The sequence below is a fragment of the Carcharhinus amblyrhynchos genome, chromosome 23 (genome assembly GCF_965287045.1).
Source record: "Carcharhinus amblyrhynchos chromosome 23, sCarAmb.v2.hapA, whole genome shotgun sequence".
Taxonomy (NCBI): Eukaryota; Metazoa; Chordata; class Chondrichthyes; order Carcharhiniformes; family Carcharhinidae; genus Carcharhinus; species Carcharhinus amblyrhynchos.
In genome coordinates, this window is record NC_137346.1 from 7,210,366 (window position 1) to 7,235,877 (window position 25,512).

General features: G+C 43.4%; 1 protein-coding gene and 3 non-coding genes across 4 annotated transcripts in view; all 4 read right to left on the reverse strand.

The window, feature by feature from the left end:
• tex14 (testis expressed 14, intercellular bridge forming factor) overlaps positions 1–3,993 on the reverse strand; it is a 123,701-nt gene extending 119,708 nt beyond the window's left edge. The window contains exons 1-2 of the mRNA XM_080211048.1: positions 3,848–3,993; positions 3,574–3,686 (exon numbers count right to left, since the gene is read on the reverse strand). Of these exons, the coding sequence (XP_080067174.1) occupies positions 3,574–3,686; positions 3,848–3,993 (259 nt within the window). The remainder of the gene's footprint in view (positions 1–3,573; positions 3,687–3,847) is intronic.
• Positions 1,280–1,496, reverse strand: LOC145357676 (small nucleolar RNA U3). The gene has a single exon (XR_013889359.1). It is a non-coding gene; the product is annotated as a small nucleolar RNA U3 (small nucleolar RNA).
• LOC145357620 (small nucleolar RNA U3) lies at positions 2,237–2,455 on the reverse strand. The gene has a single exon (XR_013889317.1). It is a non-coding gene; the product is annotated as a small nucleolar RNA U3 (small nucleolar RNA).
• Positions 3,994–17,684: 13,691 nt separating the features above from the next.
• On the reverse strand, positions 17,685–17,756 carry trnah-gug (transfer RNA histidin (anticodon GUG)). Its single transcript has one exon. It is a non-coding gene; the product is annotated as a tRNA-His (tRNA).
• Between the last annotated feature and the right edge of the window lie 7,756 nt (positions 17,757–25,512).

A 25,512-nucleotide genomic window follows, 5' to 3' on the forward strand; every position in this document is an offset into this window, starting at 1 on the left:
TAAACCCACAAGCTTTCGGGGTTTGCCCCTTTGTCAGGTGAGTGGAGAGTTCTGGTCTCAAACAGAGCATATAAAAGGCACACGTAGTTTACAGAATACTGATTAGAATGTGAGTCTTTACAGCTCACCTGCCATTCAAGTCTTAAAAATGCAGACAATGTGCGTGCAGATCACATCAGGCACAGGCTAAAGAGATGTGTATTGTCTCCAGACAGGACAGTATAACTTGCCTGAACTTATAAAATCTCACTTACTGTGTTAAAGACACTCAATGACCTGGCTATAATTAGACTGGCAGTATAGGAAAGATGTAATTACACAGAGAGGGTGCAGAGGAGATTCACCAGGATGTTGTTGCCTGGGCTGGGACATCTCAGCAATGAAGAGAGATTGGCTAGGCTGGGTTGTTTGCTTTAGAGCGAGGGAAACTGAGGTGGACATGACTGAAGTGTACAAAATTATGATGGACACAGAGTGGCTAGACATGAAGGAACTTTTCCCCAATGTAGAGAAAGTCAATAACAAGGGAGTATAGATTTAAGGTAAAGGGCAGCAAATTTAGAGGGATTAAAGAAAAATAATTTTCAGCCAGAAGTTGATGGGAATCTGGAACTCAGTCTGAAAGAGAGACAGAGGTGGGAACCCTCTGAACAGTTAAGAAGCATTTAGATAGCGCTTTGAAATGTCACAACATACAAGATTGCGGAACAAAAGAGCTGGAAAATCCAATTTGGATAGGTATATAAGAGCTAGCAAAGACATAATGGGCCACACCTCTTAGTGTGCTTAGACTTGAGTTTACAATAAGCTTTCTTTTGTTAATTTATAGACAAACCACTCAGAAGAGAACACGACAAATCCTCCTCATGGTTTGGGAGACCACACACTTCAGAAACACATTTCTCTGGGAAAACACTATAGAAATGATTGTGCCTCGCACTAAGCTTATCTTTCTCTACACCCTGGCTATGATTGCAATACTACATTCTGCACTCTCTGGTTTCCTTCTCTATGAATGGTATGCTCTGCCTGTATAGTGCATGAGAAACAATACTTTTCACTCTATACTAATACACATGACAATAACAAATTGGAACCCTGACTACTTTTAAGTACTTGAAAAGCCAGTGCATACAAGGCTACAGACTAAATACCGGAAAGCACAATTAAAATAGACATATGCTTCAGAAGTAGCTCTGACACAACCACTTCCTGTGCTATAACTTCCCACACACACAAAAGACCAAAATCAATCTTCCTTTTGTTAACTTATACACAAACCACTCAGACTGTGTTCTCTTCCTCCATCACTCTACAAGAGAGAGAAGGAACACTCATCAAAGACATTAAGCAGTTGCTAAAAGCAACACTTAATACCAGCTTCCTGCTCAGAAGAGAACACTATAAATCCTCCTCATGGTTTATGAGACCAAGCAATTTAGACAAACATTTCTCTAGGAAAAAACTATAGAAATGATCCCTAAAAGTATAGTCTTACTGATAAAGTGCCACAATCTGGCTTGGCAATGCCAGAGACACACATCACAGTGCGCCTGTCTAATTCCTGTCCATATTATATCTCAACGATTTTCAATCAACCTAATCTGCAGTCACAGTTTTCCACAAGGGGATGGACCAAAAAGAATATAAGAGAAGAGAAACAAACACAAACAATATTAAAATTGAATTCCTAATCTGAATAACACTTTGTTCGTGCAATCAGAACTATGGGTGTGAGTGGGGCGGAGCTGTACTGTTCAGCTGAGAATGCTCCCAATCACGACACCATAGCTATATTGGCGACAGTTTGAGGACAACACCGCTCATATGCTCTCTTTTTTTAAAGAATCCCTGTCCATGGATATATTTTCAAGTTTATTTATTAGTGTCACAAGTAGGATTGAATTGCAATGAAGTTACTGTGAAAATCCCCCAGTTGCCATGCTCCGTCGAGCACCCAGGCACAACTGAGGGGGAACCCAGCATGGCCACTGCGTCCAACCAGCACGTCCTTCAGAGGAAATTGGAGCACCCGGAGGAAACCCACCCAGACACATGGAGAAGGTGCAAACTCCACACAGACAGCGACCCAAGCCATGTCCTTGCTGCTGTGCTGCCCTTGCAAGCTTGATGGATCAAGTGACCTCTGTCTGTAGGGTCATTCTAAATTACTACAAAAGGAGGCAACACACCTCCAATAAAAAGCCCAACTTTTCTATTGTTAATTTATACACAAACCACTCAGACTGTGTTCTCTTCCTCCATCACTCTACAAGAGAGAGAAAAGGAACACTCATCAAAGATATTAAGCAGTTGCTAAAAGCAATACTTAATACCAGCTTCCTGCTCAGAAGAGAACACTATAAATCCTCCTCATGGTTTATGAGACCAAGCAATTTAGACAAACATTTCTCTAGGAAAAAACTATAGAAATGATCCCTAAAAGTATAGTCTTACTGATAAAGCGCCGCAATCTGGCTTGGCAATGCGAGAGACGCACATCACAGTGCGCCTGTCTAATTCCTGTCCATATTATATCTAACGATTTTCAATCAATCTAATCTGCAGTGACAGTTTTCCACAAGGAGATGGACCAAAAAGAGTATAAGAGACGAGAAACAAACACAAACAATATTGAAATTGAATTCCTAATCTGAATAACACTTTGTTCGTGCAATCAGAACTGAGAGTATGAGCGGGGGCGGAGCTGAGAATGCTCCCAATCACCACTCCATCGCTGGAGGCATTTCATATTGGAAACACGCAGTGCCCTCAGAGTTCGGGGAGAGCACCAAGAGCGCTCTTACAATCTGTCTTACCCCACTCGATCGCACATGAACTAATGCAAAATGATCTTAACTCTCATTTTCACACAACAATATGTTGTCTGAAGGATGTGAATTGAGTGTGAAAGCGTGGAACACTTTTAATAGCTTGACCATTTAAGGAATTAATCATCCCTTTCCTACCTCCTGGAGGTCAGGTGCAACAATTAGGCTGCTTCCACACATTTGGGAATTCAGTCTACCGCCTGGCAAGGTCACAATAAAAAATTTCAATGAATTATGAGTAAATTATTACTTCACTAAATTTGCCTGAATGACATTTATAAAGTGAGTTAAACGTCGCAGAATGTCGACCTAGGCATGTTACTCAGACAGCACACAGGAACTTTAGCTCAGTGTGGGGCCAGCATGTAACACACACATTCTACTATTGTTGCTTTGAACCTACCTGGAACCTGAATTTTAAGAATGATTTAAAGCATAAGTTGCAGGAAACAGTCAGAGGGTCTGGCAACCTATGTGACCCCCTAACACGAACTGTTTTTCTCTCCACAGATTGCGGTTGGACTGTGGAGAGAAAACTGGTTAAAATAAGTCCGGTCACAGAAAGCTTCCAGCATGTCCCGTTTACATTCTAAGTCATTTTGCATTTGTTTGAAAGATGATTTCTCTCCCATGCCCACAGAGGAAAGGAGTTAAATTTGAATTAATTAAAATTGTGTGCAAATGCTGCTAGCGATTCGTATTAATGAAAAAAGTTAGAGCCTATTGCCGTGTCATTGCTTACCCGCAATGCCGTGACTCGGATTCGAACCGAGGTTGCTGCGGCCACAACGCAGAGTACTAACCACTATACGATCACGGCGTGCTACATAGGCTACGGAGATGCAGCGACGAAAACTGGCGTCAAATGAAACAATACGTCCAACTAAGTTATTAATTAACTATACGTCTACTGTTGTTATGCCAGCTACATTATCTCACGTTACTGAACAGTAGCCACTTCTAACACGATCCGGATATACCAGCTATCTGTTCCCCCTCTGCTTGCATTCAGTTACCAATTACTATCGGCATCTGGTTTCTGTGCAGAGGAAGCCCGAATCTTTTCCTGCTCTCCAGGAGCTGTTCTCCTATTGCGCTTATCACTCTGCCGTGTGGCTACATCACACAAACTCTCCAGACAGCAATTACTGAGGATCCACATTGGAGGCTGCCGAACATCATAAATAGTTCTACGAAATTGTGCTACCCAATAAACCTGCTGGACTTTAACTTGGTGTTATGAGTCTTCTTACTGTGCTTACCCCAGTCCAACGCCCGCATGTCCACATCATGAGCATCACAAAACCATCAATCAAATCAATGTTAATCACTATCTCAGGAGAGGAACGTAGAATAAAAATGATGCCAGGAAAAACATTGAAATGTAAGTAAGTATTGAAATTCCCTCAGCTGTCTAAAGTAAAGTTAACCCAATATTCCAGATATACTACATCCCATTTACTAAACACAATATTTTTAAAAAATGTAAAATTAAATATTATGTTTGATTATTGAATTTCCTGTTCTGCACACCAAACAACGACGTGATCAATAAACTAAGTCAACATTAGCAAATTTAAAACAGAATTGAGGGGAAACTACTTCTCCCAAAGGATTGTGAATCTGTAGAATTTGTGAATTTGTGAATCTGTAGAACACCACCAAAGTGTGGTGGAAACTGGAATAGAGAGTAAATTTAAGGAGGAGTTAGACAGATTTTTAATTGGTAATGCATTGAAGGGTTCTGGGGAGAAGGGAGGAAAATGGGGATGAGGAGCATATCAGCCAGGATCAAATGGCAGAGTGGACTCGATGGGCCAAATGGCCTAATTCTGCTCCTATATGTTATGAACATTTTGAACATTAAACAAAATAAATCTGTTTAATTTAGTTAAGATTGATTAACTCACAGAATACTTTTTTATATATCCTTGAAATGGCTGAATTTTGTAAATAAACCAAATGATTGAAGTAATGCTTCCAAACTAATTTCTTAAAAGTTACTATTGAAGGTACTTCCCCTAGCCATTCAGGGATTACATCCTAGTTCATTATAACTCACTGCTTGAAAAAAATTCTCATCTTCACCCCAGCTTCCAGTCACCATTCAATTTGCCAATTTAAATAGTTTTGCCTTATTTACTGTTTCAAAATTTTTCAGAATTTTGAAGAACGTATTAAATATTCCCAAAATCTTCCCTGCCATCGTGAGAACAATCACAATATTTTTGATCTCTCTGTGTAAGATAACACTAGGAGAGAGAATTTTTAACATTTTTATTCCATCCAAAAACTCAAATTTAAACTGAATCCAAATCATGGTCCCCACGAGAGGGACAAACAAGATCCAAATGACAAGATGAAGCATTGCACCCTCTCCCGGGCTTGATCTAATGCTTCACCAAAGCCAAAAGGCCGAGATGGCTGTAAGAAATTGCATCAGATGACACATTAGTTTAACTTTGCGGCTACCTTGAAGTAATCGAAGTATTCTACCCTAACCTGGGCAAACCACTATCTCAGGTGTCAGCAGGCCCAAAGTGCAATGGGCCAGCCTCATCACCTGCTTGATCATGGTTTCACCCTACCGATATTTGGAGGAATGTTTCCAGTCAATGACTGGATATGAATAATCGGTCTGAAACTTAAATGCTTCTCTCTCCCCCTACAGGTACCAAGGGAGTAAATGTGATTTGAGTTGGATAATCATATCATCTATATTCTCCTTAAAGGTGTACTAAAGCCCTTTGATGAAATATGGTGAAATATAATTTGTTGATTCTGCTTTGTTTTAGCGATTTTAAAGAATTTTTGGTGTGATGACATGATGCCTTGATTCAACCAACTACAGAACCTTCCTCATGAGCAAGAAAAGTAACAGAAAATACATCTCAGATCTCTATTAGCTCAGTCTGACTTCTGATTCTTACTGGCTGCTGCTTTGAGATTGGCTTACCAGGTTGGATTTCTTTCGCAGACCTAACCAAATGACTGCCCATATGCCCTTTTGTCTTTTTTCACTCTCTCTATTCCCAATAACAACTTGCATTTATATAGCAGCCTTATATTGTACTAAAACACTCCAAGACTCTTCACAGAATTGTTAGCAAACATAGTTTGACATCAAGACACATTCAGGCAAGTCACCAAAAGATTGGTCAAAGAAGTAAGCTTTAAGGAATGTCTTAAAAGATTAAAATGAGGTTGACAGACAGGGAGGTTTAGGGAGGGAAATCCAGAGATTAAGACCTGAGCAGCTGAAGGCATGGGTGTGAATGGCAGTCACGTGGGTTTGAGTCTGTGAGAATCATTCTTCCATCTCACTGTCCAGCGGCCTGTGTAACTGGGCAACGGGAGGGAGGTAACATCCATAATTAAGGACAGATCAGATCCCATGAGGTCAGGATGTGTATTGTTATTGGCTGGAGTCAAAATTGGGAATTTCAAAAGAATTGGAGAAGTGCAGCAATCTCTGTGGTTTCTAAGGCTGGAGGAGAAATGAATTAATGCAATTAAGACCAATATGATGTAGGGGGGCTGTATTAGGCTAATAGAAAACACATAATCATGGGTTTAAAAACACTAACACAATACTGACTTAAGAGTGAATGATCTTAGACTACAGAGAGTGCTGACAAAAGCTATCATTATAGAAGATAGCTCTAACTGAATAACAAGTATTTCTCCCAAGCGTTGTGAAGGATGGGTCTGGTCACACTGCTGTAGAACACTCCAAGTAGTTAGATTGTACTGCAGCACCTGACCTTCGTGGAAAAATTTTTCTGCAAATACACCTTTGACCACATGGTGATTAAGCAGTGATCAGTGTGTAACATCCTTAGGGCCCTAAGAGAAAAGGAGATGACGGATCCTGTTGGATGGTTCCCTGAGCAGACGGTCAGTGTCATCTGGCAGAATGCCTCCTCACCAGAACTGACAAACAAGCACCAAGATCTGGCTTGCCTGGCGGTGAGAAGGGCACTCCCCGGCAGATCCTTTATGCACGTTCGAGGTCTCAACAGCACCGCATGCTGCCCTCGAAGCAGCTGCAGGGCTGATGAGACAGTCGCGCACCTCCTTGTGGAATATGCCTTTGCAAAGAAGGTCTGGAGTGAGATGCAGTGGTATTTGTCAAGGTTCGTCCCGAGCAGCTCGGTGACACAGTGCTCTACGGGCTGTTTCTGGGGACGCACACCGAGACAAATATCAACTGCTGCTGGAAGGTCATCAACTCAGTGAAGGTCCGCCTGAAACTTGCTGATCTTCCAGCTGAAAGAACTGTCCTCGACCGAGTGTTGCAGACTGGCACATTCCAAGGTCCAGGACTACGTGCTGAGGGACTCGCTGAAGCTTGGGGCAGCCGCCATGAAGGCACAATGGGGAAAGTCCACACTGTAAGACCTTTTAACGGAGGCAGACCGAGAGCCCGGGAGCTGCAGAATACCCTCGATCTGTGTGACTGTGTGCCAATCTGAGCAATAACGGCACACAGTAATTTATTGAGGCATCTATATAGCTTTAAGTATTGAAATGTAATGACTGTAATTTGTATAAATCTGTAAAAATGGTTTGATTCTGCACTGTTTGCAATTCAAAGTCATGTACATTTGCAATAGTTTATTTGAGATTTTTATGAATAAAGTATATTTTTGGGAAAAAAACAGGTATTTTAAATTTATAACATGGATGCAGTTTGCTTTTAGAGTACATTTTGTAAAACTTCAGCCAGCAGCAAGGTTTGATAGGATGAGATAGCAGATAGGGCCTGCATTCTGTGGGACTACGGTTCTACTGAATGCGGCCACTTTATCAGCAGTTGTTGGGAACAAGATAGCTACCGATGCCAGTTGGTTGAATACAACTATACACTCCAAGCTGATAACACAGGTACAAGGCAGACATAAGAAATTTCTCAGGGTCAGACGAGAGTTACATGGATTTGAGTCTGTGAGAATCATTCTCCCATCTCGCTGTCCAGCACCCTGTGTAACTGGGCAACAGAAGGGAGGTAACATCCATAATTAAGGACAAACCAGATCCCATGAGGTCAGGATGTATATTGTTATTGGCTGGAGTTAGTGACAGTGATATTTACGACAAGACTGTATTAATGTTTATTGGATTAGGCCATTAGAAAGGTGGGAAATATGATTTTGAAAATGTATAATTGCTCTCATGGTGGCATTGTTTTCAGAGCGATGCTGGCTACCCACATTCTATACCTTGAGTGCTGGGCTACTTCATATCATTCTCCCATTCGATCGATTGGTCAGTAGTCACATCTTAAAATCAGTACACTGAGTTACAGAGTCTCTGTATTTAGCTTAAGCTTAGCAATACATTGTCTCAAGAGGAAACCCCTGTCAACACAAGGATATTCATTTTATAATTAAAACTGGACCAATTATCAATATAAATCAGTGGGCACAGGGCTGAATGAGACTTGTTGCAAATTAGGAAAGTTTTTGATGTGCTCAAGGTGATGCAGAGTGGAAGACGGGAAGCCAGTCAGGAAGGTATTGGAAAGTCAGTAGGACACTCCATATAGGAACATAAGAACTAGAAGCAAGAGTGGGCTATTCAGTCCCTCAAACCTATTCTGCCATTCAAAAGATCATGGCTGATCTTCCAACTAAGAGCTACTTTCCTGCACTCTGCCCATATCCCTTGATATCTATCAATCTGTCTTGAATGTACTCAATAACTGAGCCTCTACAGCCCTCTGGGGTAGATTTCACAGACTTACCACTGAGTGAAGAAATTCCACCTTATCACAGTCCTAAATAGCCTACCTCTTATTCTGAGACTGTATCCTCTGGTTCTACCTTGCATCCTTCTTGTTGAGCTGTGTAAGAATATTATATGTTTCAATGAGATTATGTCTAATCCATCCCAGGGATCCAACCTGTGAACATTTGCTGCACTCCCTCCATGCCAAGCATGTCCCTCCTTAAGCAAGGAGATCAAAACTGTGCAATAATCTAACAGTGGTCTTACCAAGACTCTAGATACTGGCAGCAAGAATTCTTTAATCCAGTACACAAATCCTTTTGCAATAAAGACCAACATACTAACTGACTTCTTGTCCATTCAGAGACCTGCCAGTAGACCTATTAATAAAACCAAAAACTTCTCATTCTCTGTGAGGCGTGAGTTTAAAGAAAAGGTCTCCAGTTATTCTCAAAAGGGCAAGGAATAATCCAGAGTAAGAATAATTAACTGAGGAAAAAAACAACTTTTTTTTTGCAAAAATATACTTTATTCATAATATCTGAAAGAAACATTACAAGACATTTCAGATTGTGATAACAGGAAGTGCAGCGAGATTCACATTTTCTTCAGAGATCAAGATGCACGCTGAGATGCTTCAACTCAGTAATGAGAACATTTCAAAAATGCCAATATTTTCATTACAGAGTACAATTCTGATTGAACTATATACATCGTCATGTGGCACTCTGAGGTGCTTCAATATACTTACGTACAATTAGAATTAAGCACACTGTCCAGGGGGTTTTACACAGTCATCAGCCACTCAGCATACGTTAGCTTAAAGGCCTTACACAGTGGCCTTTCCCCATTGTGCCTTGGCAGCAGGACCGCTAGGCTTGAGTGCATCCCTCAGCACATAGTTCTGGAGCTTGGTATGTGCCCGTCAGCAACACTCAGTCGAGATCAATTCTTTGCACTGGAAGAGCAACAAGTTTCAAGCAGATCAAAGAGCGTCTTTCACCGAGTTGGCAGCATGCAGTGGAGCAGAGACTTTGGTACGAACGAAGGATCTGAAAGGAGTGCCCTTCGCACCATCAGCCAAGCTAGATCTTGGTGCTTATTTGAAAGTTCTAGCGATGAGGCATTCTGTCAGATGATGCTGACAGTTTGCTTGGGAAACCAAGTGACATAATCCATCATCTTTTCCCTTAGGGCTTCAAGGACATTAAGTGTAACCCATTGCTTGATGGACTTGTGGTCAAAGGTGTTCATCTGAACAAACTTTCTATGAGGAACAGTTTATGCGACATGGTCCAACTACTTGGAATGTTCCGCAGCACTGTGTCCAAACCCATCCTTCACAACAGTGGGGACAGGTGGGACCTCAGTACATAGTGACATTTGGTTTCTGCATACCGAGGGTCTATGCACAGCTTGATGCAGCAAGACGCAAAGTTAACTACCAGGATGAGGGTGACGTTGGGTACATTTCTCCCTCCCTTATCTAGATATTTGTGCATGGTGTCCCTCCTGACGCGATTTATCTTTGATCTCCAGATGAAGGTGGCTTGGGTAACAGCTGTAGCACAGGATCAGGGAATGGGTCAGACTTGCACCACGTACAACAACAGCATGAGTACCTCACACCTGACGACCAAGTTCTTACCCACAGTGGAGAGGGAGCATTGCTCCACATTCCCAGCTTCTGCTTTATCTTGCCAATATGCTCCTCCCAGTTTTTGACATGCCCAGCTGCTCCGAACTATATCCCCAGTCCCTTCAGGTAATCTGACCTGATGGTGAAGGGAACAAAGGATTGGTCAGTTCAGTTTCAAAAGAACATGGCCTTGCCCTTGCCATGATTTACCTTGGCTCCCGAGGCCAGTTTGAACTGGTTGCAGAAATTCATTAGCCTGTGCACTGACATCAGATTCAAGCGGAAGATGGCGATGTCGTCCATGTAGAGAGGCGTTGACCTGTGTCCCTTCACTGCCTGACACTGTCACTCCACTGATGCCCAAATCCTTCTTGATCTACATGGCAAGAAGTCCTTCGCAACACACAAAAAGGACAGAGAGAGGGCAGCCCTGTCTGGCATCAGATTTGATCTGAAAGCTTTCTGATTCCCACCCATTGATTAAAACTCTGCTGCTGATGTTTGTGTAGAGCAGCTGAATCCAATTGCGGATTCCCTCCCCAAACCCCATTTTGGAGAGCAGATCCACTTGACAAAGTGGATATGCTTTACTGATCCAGGGTCTTTTAGGTCAAACCAAGAAGACAAACTCAAATTAAATTAAGACAAAGTAAAAGCGGCAGCTCCCCAAAAGGAAGGGAACAGCCTGAACAAAAACAGTACAAAGGAAACTTAAGACACATCAAATCAAAATGTGATTGTCGGGGTCCATAACGCACCTCAGCCCCTGCGGTGCCCAGCGGGCGTGGAAGGCGTCAACTGTGCCCGTGGACACCACATGCTCCCTCTCCAGGGACACGTGGCCATAAACGTAGCCGCAGTAGAGCGGCAGACAGTCAGAATGGACGGCCCCCCCGATCGCCCGCTGCCTGGACCTATTGATGGCATGTCTCGCCAGGCCCAGGAGCAGGTTCATGAGGAGGTCAGCATCCCGACCCTCCCCTCTCTGCACTAGGTGTTCGTAGATCAGGAGCGTGGGACTGAAGTGCAAACAAAACATCAATAAAAGGGGTTTGAGAAAATCAAAAAGGGTGTGCAATCTATAACACGAAACATAGACATGGTCCACGGACTCCACGAGGCCACAGAAAGGGCAGTCTCAGGAGCCCGTGAACCGGAAAAACCTACGGTTGTACGGCACCGCTGTGACCCGGGGGGGGGGTGGCGGCGTCTAGACTTCGGGCCAATGTGGAATTCTGTCCGAACAGGGGAACAGTCGGACAGGATCCCACCGCACGCATATGCCGCCTCGACCCACATGCGCACTCAGGGTCGAGCACGACCGTCATAAGGTCTTGGATGGCTTTGGCTACGCGCCAGACGGCCACCCCCGCATGCTCAGCCAGCATATAGGGGCTCTTCCAGCCTGCTCCCCCTCCATCCAGCACGTCCCCGATCCTGGTCACCCCGGCACCCACAGCCCTCCATTCTGCCAGCCACCTAAAACTGTAAAGCTGGAGGTGCGGATTCCTGAGCAGCGACTCTCGCACAATAGCCACTACTCCTGATGGGGGAGAGCTGCATCGCGAGGCGACCATGTTCCAGATCGTGAGAAGGTCCTGGTAAAAGATGGGCAACTCCCACAACGAGGACGGAATACGCCCCAGACTGATATGCAGGAGCTGCGCGTTGTAGTTGAGGCTGTGCAACTGGCGGAAGAAATACGTCGCCTGGGCATGCCATCGTGGAGGAGGCTCGATGTAAAGGTATCTCTGCAGGGTCTGGAGGCAGAAGGTCACTACCTGCATGCAGAGGCACACCAGACCTTGGCCGCCCTCCTCAAGCGGGAGATGCAGAACCTCGGCAGAGACCCAGTGCAGTCGACGGTCTCATAAGAACAGCACGAGGGTCTTGTGCATGTTTGTGACAAAGCCAGGGGGAGGGGTCAAAGCGACCAGCCGGTATCACAACATGGGGGTGACCAGCTGGTTTATGACGAGAACTCGTGCCCTGTAGGACAGCACTCGGAGCAGTCCTGTCCAGCGACCTAGATGGGCGGAAACTTTGGCCTTCAGCTCCCACCAGTTCTCTGGCCAGGATTCCTCGGCTGGGCAGAGATGGACCCCCAGGTAGAGGAGGTTGGTCCTGCTCCAGGTGAAAGGCCTGAGTTCTTCCGGAAGGGGGTTCTTCTCCCAAGGACCGGCCAGGAGACCGGAACACTTGACCCAGTTCATCCTGGCAGAGGATCATAAGAACATAAGAACATAAGAAATAGGAGCAGGAGTAGGCCATCCAGCCCTTCGAGCCTGCCCTGCCATTCAATAAGATCATGGCTGATCTGTCATGTCTCAGTTCCACATTCCCGCCCTCTCCCCACAACCCATAACCCCCTCGCTTATCAAAAACCCATCAACCCGCGTCTTAAAAATATTTAGCGAGGCAGCCTCCACCACCTCAACGGACAGAGAATTCCAGAGATTCACCACCCTTTGAGTGAAGAAGTTCCTCCTCAACTCCATTCTAAACCGCCCCCCCCTTTATCTTGAGGCTGTGCCCCCTAGTCCTACTGTCCTTTCTGAGTGGGAAGAGCCTCTCCACCTCTATCCTATCCATCCCATTCATCATCTTATACGTCTCAATGAGATCTCCCCTCATTCTTCTAAACTCTAACGAGTACAAGCCTAGTTTATTCAGCCTCTCCTCATAGCTCAACCCCCTCAACTCCGGTATCAGCCTAGTAAACCGCCTCTGCATTCCCTCCAAGGCCAAAATATCCTTGCGTAAGTACGGCGACCAAAACTGCACACAGTACTCCAGCTGCGGCCTCACCAATGCCCTATACAGCTGCAGCAAGACCTCCCTGCTTTTATATTCAATCCCCCTCGCTATGAAGGCCAACATCCCATTTGCCTTCCTGACCACCTGCTGCACCTGCAGGCTGGGTTTTTGCGACTCATGCACAAGGACCCCGAGGTCCCTTTGCACTGTCGCCTGCTGCAGTTTTTCGCCCCATAAGTAATACTTAGTGGTAGGGGATGGGGAAATGGCTGAGGTCTTGAATAACTTTTTTGTTTCGGTCTTCGCGGAGGAAGACGTGAATAATTTGCTGGATGTTAGCAAAGGAAAGGTGGTAGGACTGGAGGGTCTCAATGACATTATTGTTACTAGAGAGGCGGTGCTCGACAGACTGGAGGGACTGATTGTGGACAAGTCCCCAGGACTGGATGGAATGCATCCGAGGGTTCTGAAAGAAATGGCGGAGGTGATAGTGGATGCCTTGGTGGTTATTTTCCAAACATTGCTGGATTCCAGGGAAGTGCCGGAAGATTGGAAAGCGGCTAATGTTACGCCGTTGTTTAAGAAGGGTGCCAGGCAAAAGGCAGGGAATTATAGGCCGGTTAGTTTAACGTCTGTTGTGGGTAAAATGTTAGAATCCGTCATCAAGGAGGAAATAGCGAGGCATCTTGAGGGGAACTGCTTGATAGAGCAGACGCAGCAAGGTTTCGTTAAGGGGAAGTCGTGTCTGACAAATTTATTGGAGTTCTATGAGGATGTGTCTAGGGCGGTGGATAGAGGAGAGCCGGTGGATGTGGTCTTTCTTGATTTTCAGAAGGCGTTTGACAAGGTACCTCATAAGAGGTTATTGCAGAAGGTAAGGGGGCATGGAGTTGGGGGTAGGGTGTTAGCGTGAATAGAGGATTGATTGTCAAATAGGAGACAGAGAGTGGGGGTTAATGGGTGCTATTCGGATTGGCGGTTGGTGACTAGTGGATAGAATAATAGAACCCTACAGTGCAGAAACAGGCCCTTCAGCCTATTGAGTCTGCACCAAACACAATCCCACCCAGGCCCTACCCCCATATCCCTACATATTATACCCACTAATCCCTCTAACCTACGCATCCCTGGACACTAAGGGGCAATTTCTTAGCATGGCCAATCAACCTAGCCCGCACATCTTTGGACTGGATGCAGCGGAGTACACCGCTGGCATTCTCGCATGCTCCGCAGGTCAGCCGGGTCAGTGAACATGAGGAGCATGTCATCGGTGTAAGTTGACCCCTAAGTCCAGGCCGTGCAGTCAAACCCGACAATCTCCTCTGCAAGAAGCGCAGGAATGGCTCCACGTATATGGAATACAGCTGGCCGGACAAGGGGCAACTCTGCCGTACTCCTCTCTCAAAGTGGAGGGGCGCCCTCAGTGGCCCGTTAAACTTAATTAGACACTCAGTGGCAGAGTACAGTAGTCGGATCCGGGCGACGAAATGCGTCCCAAACCTGAATGCCCGCAGAGTTCCAAGTAAATACTCGTGCTCCACTCTATCGAACGCCTTCTCCTGATCTAAGGACAAGAAGGTGCTCAACAGACCAGCCCTCTGGGAATGATGGATCAGGTCCTGGACCAGATGGATGTTGTCGTGGATTGAACGGCCCGGGACTGTAGGACTGGTCAGGGTGGATCGTGTGGTCCAGCACGGATCCAATCCAGGCTGATGAGGCAGGTGTTTCTCTCTCCTACATTGCAAATTAGAAAATTATATCCCTGAGTTGCGAGAGGCTGTCAGAGATCTTCCTGCCTGGTACAGCACAGGTCTGATCAGGGTGGATCACCTATCCAAAGCAAACTTAACCCGATTGATGATGACCTTGACTAGAATTCTGTAGTCCACGTTCAACAAATGGGGCATCAATTTCTATTTAAACCAGCATGAAAAATCACCAGGAGCAGGAGAGCTCAAATATTGTTTTCTTCTCCGTCTTTCTCATTGTCCATGTCACTCAAAAATCCACATCAACATCCAGCAACACTCCATGAAAACTCACAACTCAGGACATACACTTGATCCTCCCCAACAGTCCGAGGAGGGAAATGATAATTTCAGTGGGATAAGAATGATTCTTACTCAGATACATTAGAATCAAAGGTTGGGAGACAAGACTGCAACTGACAAATGGACTATAAAGTTGGGCAGCACAGTGGTTAGCTGAGTTCGATTCCCAGCTTGGGTCACTGTCTGTGTGGAGTTTGCATGTTCTCCTCATATCTGTATGCGTTTCGTAGAATCATAGAAACCCTACAGTGCAGAAAGAGGCCATTTGGCCCATCGAGTTTGCACCAACCACAATCCTACCCAGGCCCTATCCCCACATATTTACCTGCTAATCCACGCATCTCAGGACACTAAGGGGCAATTTTAGCATGGCCAATCAACCTAACCTGCACATCTTTGGACTGTGGGAGGAAACCGGAGCACCCAGAGGAAACCCATACAGACACGAGGAGAATGTGCAAATTCCACACAGACAGTGACCTAAACCAGGAATCGAACCCACGTCTCTGGAGCTGTGAAACAACAGTCCTAACCACTGTGCTACCATGCTGCCCGTTTCCTCTGGGTGCCCCGGTTTCCTCTCACAGTCCAAAAATGTGTGGGTGAGGTGGATTGGCCATGCTAAATTGCCCCTTATTACCAGGGGGACTAGCTAGGGTAGGTGCATGGGGTTATGGAGGTAGGGCCTAGGTGGGACTGTGGTCAGTGCAGACCCGATGGGCTGAATAGCCTCCTTCTGCACCACAAGATTCTATGAGATAATTCAGTGATGGTACTGCCATTTACAAGAGTTACATTCCTTCAAAATCTCACAAACAGTGAATTTGTGAATATTAATCATGCTTTTCTGCCAATCTTTTAGGCAGCGCTTTCCAGATTCTCACCATCCTCTGTATGAAAAAGTTTTTCCTTATGTTGATCATATAGGTTCCAACCATGCGAGGGCAGCATTGATTTGCACAGTTACTCTACTTTGGGAGAACCTCTGAGTAATACATCGGTGAAGATTTCAAAATGAACAGAGCTATTATTGCAGCAAGAATCAGACAATTCTGGTTCATTCCTTCATTCGGGCTACACATCAGTTGCAACCAATTCCAGTCTCTGCTGCATTATTGCTGCCGACTCCCTGTGGAATCAAGAGACAAGGAGTAGAAAACGCGGATAAACAAATGCAGCTCATGCAATGTTGGCACCAAGTACAAAGTGCTGCTAAGTAAAAACCCAAACAAGGAAGTTGTGAAAGGCAAAACATTATATTCCCATGATGGGGAAAGGCAGGGCTAGCAAATCCAGAGCACTTTAGATGCTAACAGAGATATAAATTAAGATGAAGCAAGAAAGGAATTTAACTGATGTCATAATTGAAGCTGAAGGAGCAATTAAAGCATGCTAGGTTTTAACAATAATCTTTTGACAGTCTGTCAGGCAGTAACCTGCATATAATGTTAGAGGCCCTTTGGGGAAAAGAGATGGTGGATCCTGTCGGGTGGTTCCCTGAGCAGACTGTCACAGTCACTTGTCAGAACGTCTCATCGCCAGAACTTTCAAACAAGCACCAAGACCTAGCTTGGCTAGTGATAAGAAAGGCCCTCCCTGAGACATCCTTCCTACACACCCAGGGCCAGATTCTCTGACTTCATTCAGAGCCAGGATTCCCTCATCCCTCTGCAGTGAACAGAGATTTGGTTGAGAGACAAATTCTCCCTCCTCACAGGCAGTGGCAACAGGGCTTGAATGACCAGAGGATTTCGGTCCTGGAGTCTCACCTCATCTGAACGTTGCCCTCAAGGTGACTGACTGTGGTGGGGAAGAGACTGTTGTCCAACTCCTTGTGGAATGTGACTTTGCAAAGAAAGTCTGGAGACAGATGAGGTGATTTTTATTGAGGTTCATCCCAATCAGCTCCAAGACGCATGACTCTTGCTCTGGGCTGTTCCCAGAGACACACAGCGTCAACTCAGTGAAAGATGATTTTTAATTTGCCTGAAACTTGTCAGTCTTCCAATGCAAGGAGTTGTCCCGGACCAAATGTGGCAGATTGGCATGTTCCAAAGTCCAGGACTACGTGGTGTGGTGCACTAAAGCTTGCAGCATCCACTGCTGAGGTGCAATCGGGGAAGGGCAGTGTCTAAGATCTTCCAGTCATAGTGATTGTGTGATGGCCATTTTGAAATGTGTGTAATGTTCTTGCAGATATTTTAACAATAAAGTATATTTTTTGCGAAAATGAGGCAATGAGGACAACAGCCAGGAAGTCTGGGTAAACCTGTATAAATCACGGTATTGGCGTCAATCGAAGAAATTATACCTTCCTAGGACAAATATTAAATATTTTTAAGGTATTGGGAATATACTGTTGAGACCACAATCAGATCAGCCGCGATCTTACCAAATGCTTTCAACTCCTATGTTCAATGCTGACATAAATAATGACTACTACAGTATTAGACCTCAGCACTAGGTAAGTCTTGCAGTGGAGCAGAAATTAAAAGGCAGAATGAATACTCGCACCCTGGAACAAACCTGGGCATATTTTTATGCCTGTAATAAATTAAATACGTTTGCAATAAATCTTGGAATTGAAAACCTAATTTAATATTGAAATATTTAATGCTTCAATGACAAATAAATAAAACAAAGACCCATTGCCGTGTCATTGCTTACCCGCAATGCCGTGACTCGGATTCGAACCGAGGTTGCTGCGGCCACAACGCAGAGTACTAACCACTATACGATCACGGCGTGCTACATGGGCCGTTGGACACTCGGCTGAAAATCAGCCTCAAATACAGCAAACAGGAAGTTTCATAACGTGATTGTGATATCCTTCCTAAGCACAGCCCAACCAACAATAAAAATTCAGTGTTGTTGACAGAATTCTCATCTGAAACTTCCTGCTTTGGCATTTAGTTTGAAATGGCCACTTTCCGAATGAGACATCGTTTCCATTTTGCAGAGAGCTGCTCCGCAATACAGAAACGCGGGAGGTAATGTAAGCAGCCGGATTGAGACACTTTCTCCAGGGTCATGCAGTCATCCCGCACTCGCAACAAAACGCAAGTCAGATTCGGTGTTGCTGATCTCGCTGCTAAGAGCAATGCATGTTCGAAACAGGCTTAGCTTGGGCGATTCATGCAAGCAATTGTCACTTGAAGGGATTGCATCCCACTGAAATAAAATTAAGCATTCGATTTATGGGATTATTGCAAACATTGAAACACACAATCATGGCTTTGGGGAGCTTAAATGTTCAACTTAATGAAACTAAAACATGTCCTGAGATGTTTCAAGAACCTGTATGTCAGACCCACCGAAAATTACTTCATCTTTAAATTGTCACCCTCTAACTAGAACAATTTTCAAAAACCGAGTTTAGTGAAACCTCTAATTATTTGACAATTTATTTTCTCCTTGCTCTGTGTAACCCCACTCAACGCCAGTCCAACGCCGGCATACCACATCATAACCCCACTCAAACAGGCAGGATGAATATCCTTGCCTTCTCTTTGGCTCCTCCTTGTTCAGAATTTATTGTACTTTTGTGACCAAGTTGGAGTGGTTTCCTGCCGGTGCTGTCACAGTTTTGTATTCAGTAGCAGAGCCCAAGGCTGCTGGTATACTGGAAAAAACGAGTTGCTGCTAAATTGTACGCGAAATAAGGAAAGGATTCGTTTACATAAAAGTGTAATAAACTGGCAGCTTTGTAAATTGCCATTAGAACAACCTACGATATAACATGATCAGTACAACTCATTGAGCTCAGAGAGACTTCCAGTTAAGTCAAGAATATTGGTTAGAGTAATACTCTAGGATTCAATCTGGGACTTTACTGTCTGCCTCTTTAATGAGAAAAAAAACAATCAAATGTTGCATGTTATTAAGAATGTTTAGAAATTCAGATCAAACTGAACAATATTGCTTAATTCATGATATTACAACAATTAAGTGAATATTCTGCAGCAGTCAGAGAAGGGCTAAATAAATCATTCCTATTTCTTATGTTCTTATGTTCAATAAGTAACAGCACTCCAATTTCAAGCAGGTATTGTTATTTATCAGTGATGGTGCTGCTGTTACTGGAAGAACTTGTTTTACTGCTGTTTGGGTCAGTTCTGTTACAATGGTATAACTGCATAAGTACATTATATATATTACAGGAAACAGTTATAATAAAATGGTTATCTACACAGACATTTCATTCTGAGAGAAACCAGCCATGGTAACTTGGCTACAAAAGGTAGTAAAAATGCATTGTGAGATTCATTCTTCTTTTACTTATAAAGACATCGAAATACAGTACAGCATGGACTCAGAGCTAGAGGCAGCTAGTTACACAGGTCCCTCAAGGTAAGACTAAACCGATGGAAGCCCACGCTACCAATGATACCGCTCACTCATACTCATTCCTGCTAAAGACATCAATATATACATTCAAATAGGAAGATGCTTATTACAACACTCTATAACACCAGCAATTTAATAAAGTCAGTTCCCCATCTGTAACATGGCAGTGTGATGCTAATTAACAAGCTGAACTCACACAGCCTAGACCCAGATTCCAAAAGCCATGTGTTTATTACTGACCATAAAACTGACTCAAAAGAGACACTCAGCCGAAGTCTCAAGGAGATAGATCAATGCTATTTTTGACTGTATATATGGCTGGATCCTAAAGTCAATGCACACCTTCCAATTGCCACTTGTTGAGATTTAGAAGTAATGGGATCATTTGTGGCTGCAATGGCTCCACAGACACAGTCCATAAACACTCACTCTCTAGTCAAGTGGAGTCATTATGGCCATTAATCTGTCTCCTCCCAACCTCGATAATTTCACATTTTCCCATATTGGCTCTAATGCCACCAATTTAAGTGTTCATTTTTATGTTTAAATTCTGCATGCCCTCACCTTTCCCTTTCCATGTAATTTCTTCCTGCACTATAACCAAACCACACACCCTCACCCCCCAACCCATCACATTCCTGAACCTCCTATTTCTCTCTGGCCTTTTAAGCACCCATACCCTTGTGCCCAACTTTTACAGCTGTATCTTTAGCCACCTAAATCCCATGCTCCTTCCCAGAACTCCTTTGCCTCATCATAGAGTCACAGAGGTTTACAGCATGGAAACAGACCCTTTGGCTCAACTTGTCTATGTCGCCTTTTTTCAAACACCTAAGCTAGTCCCAATTGCCGCATTTGCCTCATATCTTTCTATACCCATCTTACCCATGTAACTATCTAAATGCTTTTCAAAAGACAAAATTGTAACTGCATCTACTACTGCCTCTGGCTGCTTGTTCCAGATACTCACCACCCGCTGTGAGAAAAAATTGTCTCTCTGGGCCCTTTTGTATCTCTCCCCTCTCACCTTAATCCTATATCCTCTAGTTTTAGATTCCCCTATCTTTCGGAAAAGATGTTGACTATCTAGCTGATCTATGCCTCTCATTGTTTTATAGACCTCTATAAGATCACCCCTCAGCCTTCTACGCTCCAGAGAAAAAAATCCCAGTCTATCCAGCCTCTCCTTATAACTCAAACCATCAAGTCCTGGTAGCATCCTAGTAAATCTTTTCTGCACTCTTTCTAATTTAATAATATCCTTTCTACAATAGCGTGACCAGAACTGTACACAGTATTCCAAGTATGGCCTTACCAATCCCTTGTACAACTTCAACAAGATATCCCAACTCCTGTATTCAATGTTCTGACCAATAAAATCAAGCGCGCTGAATGTCTTCTTCACCACCCTGTCCACTGTGACTCCAATTTCAAGGAACTAGATCTCTTTGCTCTGTAACTCTCCTCAATGCCCTATCATTAACTGAATAAGTTCTTCCCTGATTCAATCTACTAAAATGTATCATCTCACATTTATCTAAATTAAATTCCATCTGCCATTCATCAGCCCACTGACCCAATTGATTAAGATCCTGTTGCAATCCGAGACAACCTTCTTCACTGTCCACTATGCCACCAATTTTGGTGTCATCTACAAACTTATTAACCATGTCTCCTATATTCTCATCCAAATCATTAATATAAATGACAAATAATAGTGGACCCAGCACCAATTCCTGAGGCACACCGCTGGTCACAGGTCTCCAGTTTGAAAAACAACCCTCCATAACCACGCTCTGGTTTCTATCATCAAGCCAATTTTGTATCCATTTAGCTATATCACCCTGGATCCCGTGAGATTTAACCCTATGCAACAACCTATCATGCGGTAACTTGTCAAAGGTCTTGCTGAAGTCCATGTAGACAACGTCAACTGCACTGCCCTCATCTACCTTCTTGGTTACCTGTTCAAAAAACTCAATCAAATTTCTGAGATACGATTTTCCACTCACAAAGCTATGCTGACTGTGGCTAATCAGTCCTTGCGTCTCTAATTGTCTGTAGACCCTGTCTCTCAAAATACCTTCCAACAACTTACCCACCACAGACATGAGGCTCACCGGCCTGTAGTTCCCAGGCTTTTTCCTGCAACCCCTTTTAAACAAAGGCATAACATTTGCCACCCTCCAATCTTCAGGCACCTCATCTGTGACCATCGATGATTCAAATGTTTCTGCCAGGGGACCCACAATTTCCTCCCCAGCCTCCCCCAGTGTCCTGGGATACACTTCATCAGGTCCTGGGGATTTATCTACCTTGATGTGCTTTAAGACTTCCAGCATGTCCTTCCCTGTAATACGTACATTCCTTAAGACATCACTATTTATTTCCCCAAGTTCCCGAACATCCATGCTCTTCTCAACAGTAAATACTGATGAGAAATATTCATTTAGGATCTCACCCATCTCTTGTGGATCTGCATAGATGATCTAGTTGATTCTTAAGCAGCCCTACTCTCTCCCTACTCTTTTGGCCTTTATGTATTTGGATTCTCCTTTGGCTTATCTGCCAAAATAATCTCATGTCCCCTCTTTGCCCTCCTGATTTCTCTCTTAACACTACTCCAGACCCCCATACTCTTGAAGGGATTCACTTGATCCCAGCTGCCTATGCATGACATGTGCCTCCTTCTTCTTCTTGACCAGGCCTCAATATCCCGAGTCATCCAGAGTTCCCTATTTCTACCAGCCTTGCCCTTCACTCTAAGGGGAATGTGCTTATCCTGAATTCCAGTTAATACAGTTGTGAAAGTCTACCATTTATCAGGCGTCCCTTTGCCTTCCCACAGACTCCCCCAAATAACTTCTGGAAGTTCTTGCCTGATATCATCAAAACTGACCTTGCCCCAATTTAGAATTTTGGGCCAGACCTATCATTCTCCACAGTTATCTTAAAACTAATAGAATCATGGTCACTGGCCCCAAAGTGATCCCTCACTAACATTTCTGTCACCTGTCCTTCCTTACTTCCCAAGAGGAGTTCAAGTTTTGCTCCCTCTAGTCACGTGTGGCTCAGTTGGAGCACTCTTGTCTCTGAACCACAAGGTTCTTAGTTGAAATCTCAACACATAAAATCGGAGCTGCCACTCCAGTGCAGTACTTGAGGGAGCACTGCATTGTTGGCAGTGCTGTTTTTGGATGAGATGTTAAGCTAAGATTCCAGCTACCCTTCAGGTGCATGTGAAAGATACCACGGTGCTATTTCAAAAAAGAGCTATCCTTGGTGTCCTGGCCAATGTCTATCCCTCAATCACAAAAATATATTACCTGATCAATATTACATTATTAGCCACATTCTAAAACAAGTGTTGGTGGAATATAGATGTTAGTTTGTGATGCCAACAGAAGCAGATTAAAGGAACCACTTGTGTGCAATGTGTTGCTTCCCAGCAAGGTAGCAATCAACAGCAGGGATCCTGTTTATTTTCCCCCTCCCTACCCCTGGGTGTCAAAGTCAATTGTATACTCTCTTTTGCACTCAGTTAATTCAGATCAAACAGGATTCAATCAACAATTTTTGGGCCTGTATAATTTAGTTACACTGACTTTACCAACAAACTACTAGGGAGCTTGACTGCTTAAAATGTTGCAAAGGACAAATAACTGACAAAACATATCAACTTTTATTTTGCATCATCTATAATTGAGGTGAAGCACAGAATTTATTTCAAAAGGAAACTAGTTTTCCTGCTTGACAAGGAGAAATTTTAAAGGTTGTGGTCAAGGAGTAAAATGACTTCATACCAAGTTAACAATAATTAACAATAGAATAACATTAGTGCAACTTAATGGGCAAACAGTGCTTTTTTGTGAAATTGTATTTTATGATTCCATGATCATTGTTTTATATGCGAATTGTTCAGCACTGTTAGGTGTGGGGACATGTGAAAATAATTACAGAGACAGCATAATTACAGAGAAAGTCTATGCCTTTCTTAATAAAAGTAATAAATTCACTAAAGTTATACAGTAAATCCAAAGTCCAAGCCTAACCTTAATACAGATTCCTCAAATGCAAGATTCCCACCTTTCTTTAGAACTTTTTTCACTTTGGTGTGGTTGCCCTCCCTAACAAATTGATGTAACTGCGACCCTGATGTATCAGCTTTCACTGTGCCAAGTTGTACAGGGCAGGGCACAGGGAGCGGGACCAGATGAGACATCCTAAGAGAAGTCAACAAAAAGTAGAAACTCAGTATAATCTTAGTTCACAGTAATATCTGAAATCTCAAATTCTTATACAAAAGTATAAAAAAAGCACAGCATTTTACTTTATAGATGTATTTAATATTGAAAGTAGATCAGTAACACATCTTCCTCTGTGCCATTGTGGGTTTCCTCCGGGTGCTCTGCTTTCCTCCCACACTCCAAAGATGTGCGGGTTAGGTTGTTTGGCCATGCTCAATTGCCCGTTAGTGCCAGAGTGATTGTAAGAGTAAATATGTGGGGGATAGGGTCTGGGTGGTTTTTTTGTTGATGCAGGCTTGATGGGCTGAATGCCTCTTCCTGCACTGTAGAGATTTCATGACTCTATGAAAAACAAGCAAGTTAAAATGGGCACTGTTCCATCCTCAGTTGGAGTATTGTGTACAATTCTGGGCACCACACTTGAGGAAGGATATGAAGGCTTTAGAAAGAGTGCAGAAAGGAATCATGAGTATTACAGGGGTGAGGGATTTCAGTTACATGGATAAACTGAAGAAGGTGGGATTGTTCTCCTTGAAGAGAAGGTTGAGAGACAATTTGATAGAGTTGTTCAAAATCATGAAGACCTGGACAAACTTTAGTGGAAGAGTGTAGAACCCAACAACACCAATTCAAACTGAGTAGCAAAATAACCAATGGTGACATGAGGAACAACACTTTTATGCAGGGAGTGGTGTTAAGAAAACAAAGTTTTATGGGATTTAAGTGGATTTGATTGAATATTTCTGTGGAGGAGTAGTTAAGATTCATGCTGGACAAAGGTGTTTGTATATGTGACGGTTTGCTTACCTGTGCTTCTATTGTGCTTAGAGAAGGTTACAATGTGAAAAGTAAATATGCTAGCAGAAGTATGTGACCGCTGCTTAGCAACTGGGGGCTCTTTTAGGGTTGGAAGATTCTTGAGTTTTAGTTTTTAACTGAATTCATTTGAAATTGAAGATAGGATCCCGTGGAGTTAACATCTCTCACCTCTGCCAGAAAAAGATAAGCTGGACAGGACAAAGGAGGCTGCAAAGAGACAAATTTCCCAAAGAATCAGATATAGTCAAGATAACCAGGGAAATGGGGCAGGAACAATATCTTAGGAAGACTGAAATTAAGGGAACAGAGACCCAGAAGTTAAACAAGATATTGTTCAGAAGAAGACTCACAGGAAAAGCAGACAAAGTGTTGTGAGTGAAAAAGACAGCAAGATTACCAGAGTTTAAGTAGGAAAGCAGACTTCATAGGTAAATCCAAAAGTCTGATGCAATTTCAATAGAGTGTGGAAATCGAAAATTAAAACTATTGTGAACTGTTCATAGAACAGTCAAGACAAAGAAATCCTGAGCGAAGAATTGTAAACCTAGATGCTGGTTATTTTTAGAAGTGTAGCGAAAGCTTTGTTTGAAAGAGCAATTCGGAAAACGTTTGGAATGCAAACAGCTGATGGAAAGCATTGTTGCTAAAGAAGATTTCACTGTGTATTTTTTTGGGAGTGGAATTTGGAAATTTTCATGTGACAATCATCTGGAGGGATTTTGAGGAGGAATCAATAGAAGTTCATTTGGCTTAAGAAAAGAGAGTGTATTTGACCGCTGTTAACTTCTGTGTTTAAAGGGACTTTGTGTTGCTGAGGCTAATGTAACTTAAGATATATTTTGTAATCTATATTAACCTTAAAATCTGTGTGTATTTGTGAAAGTAAAGGGGGTGGAAAGGACTATTGTGTCGTAATTTAACTTTTTATGTTTAATAATTTTTTTTCATGTTGTTGAAACAAATTAGCAGTCCTATAATGCTTCCTCCATGTTTTCTGAAAAAAAGTAAAGGTCTTTTTGAGTCAGGGTTCTATTCAGGGATCTTCCCACCCAGTTATATCACCAACTGGGATCATGACAGTGGTTACG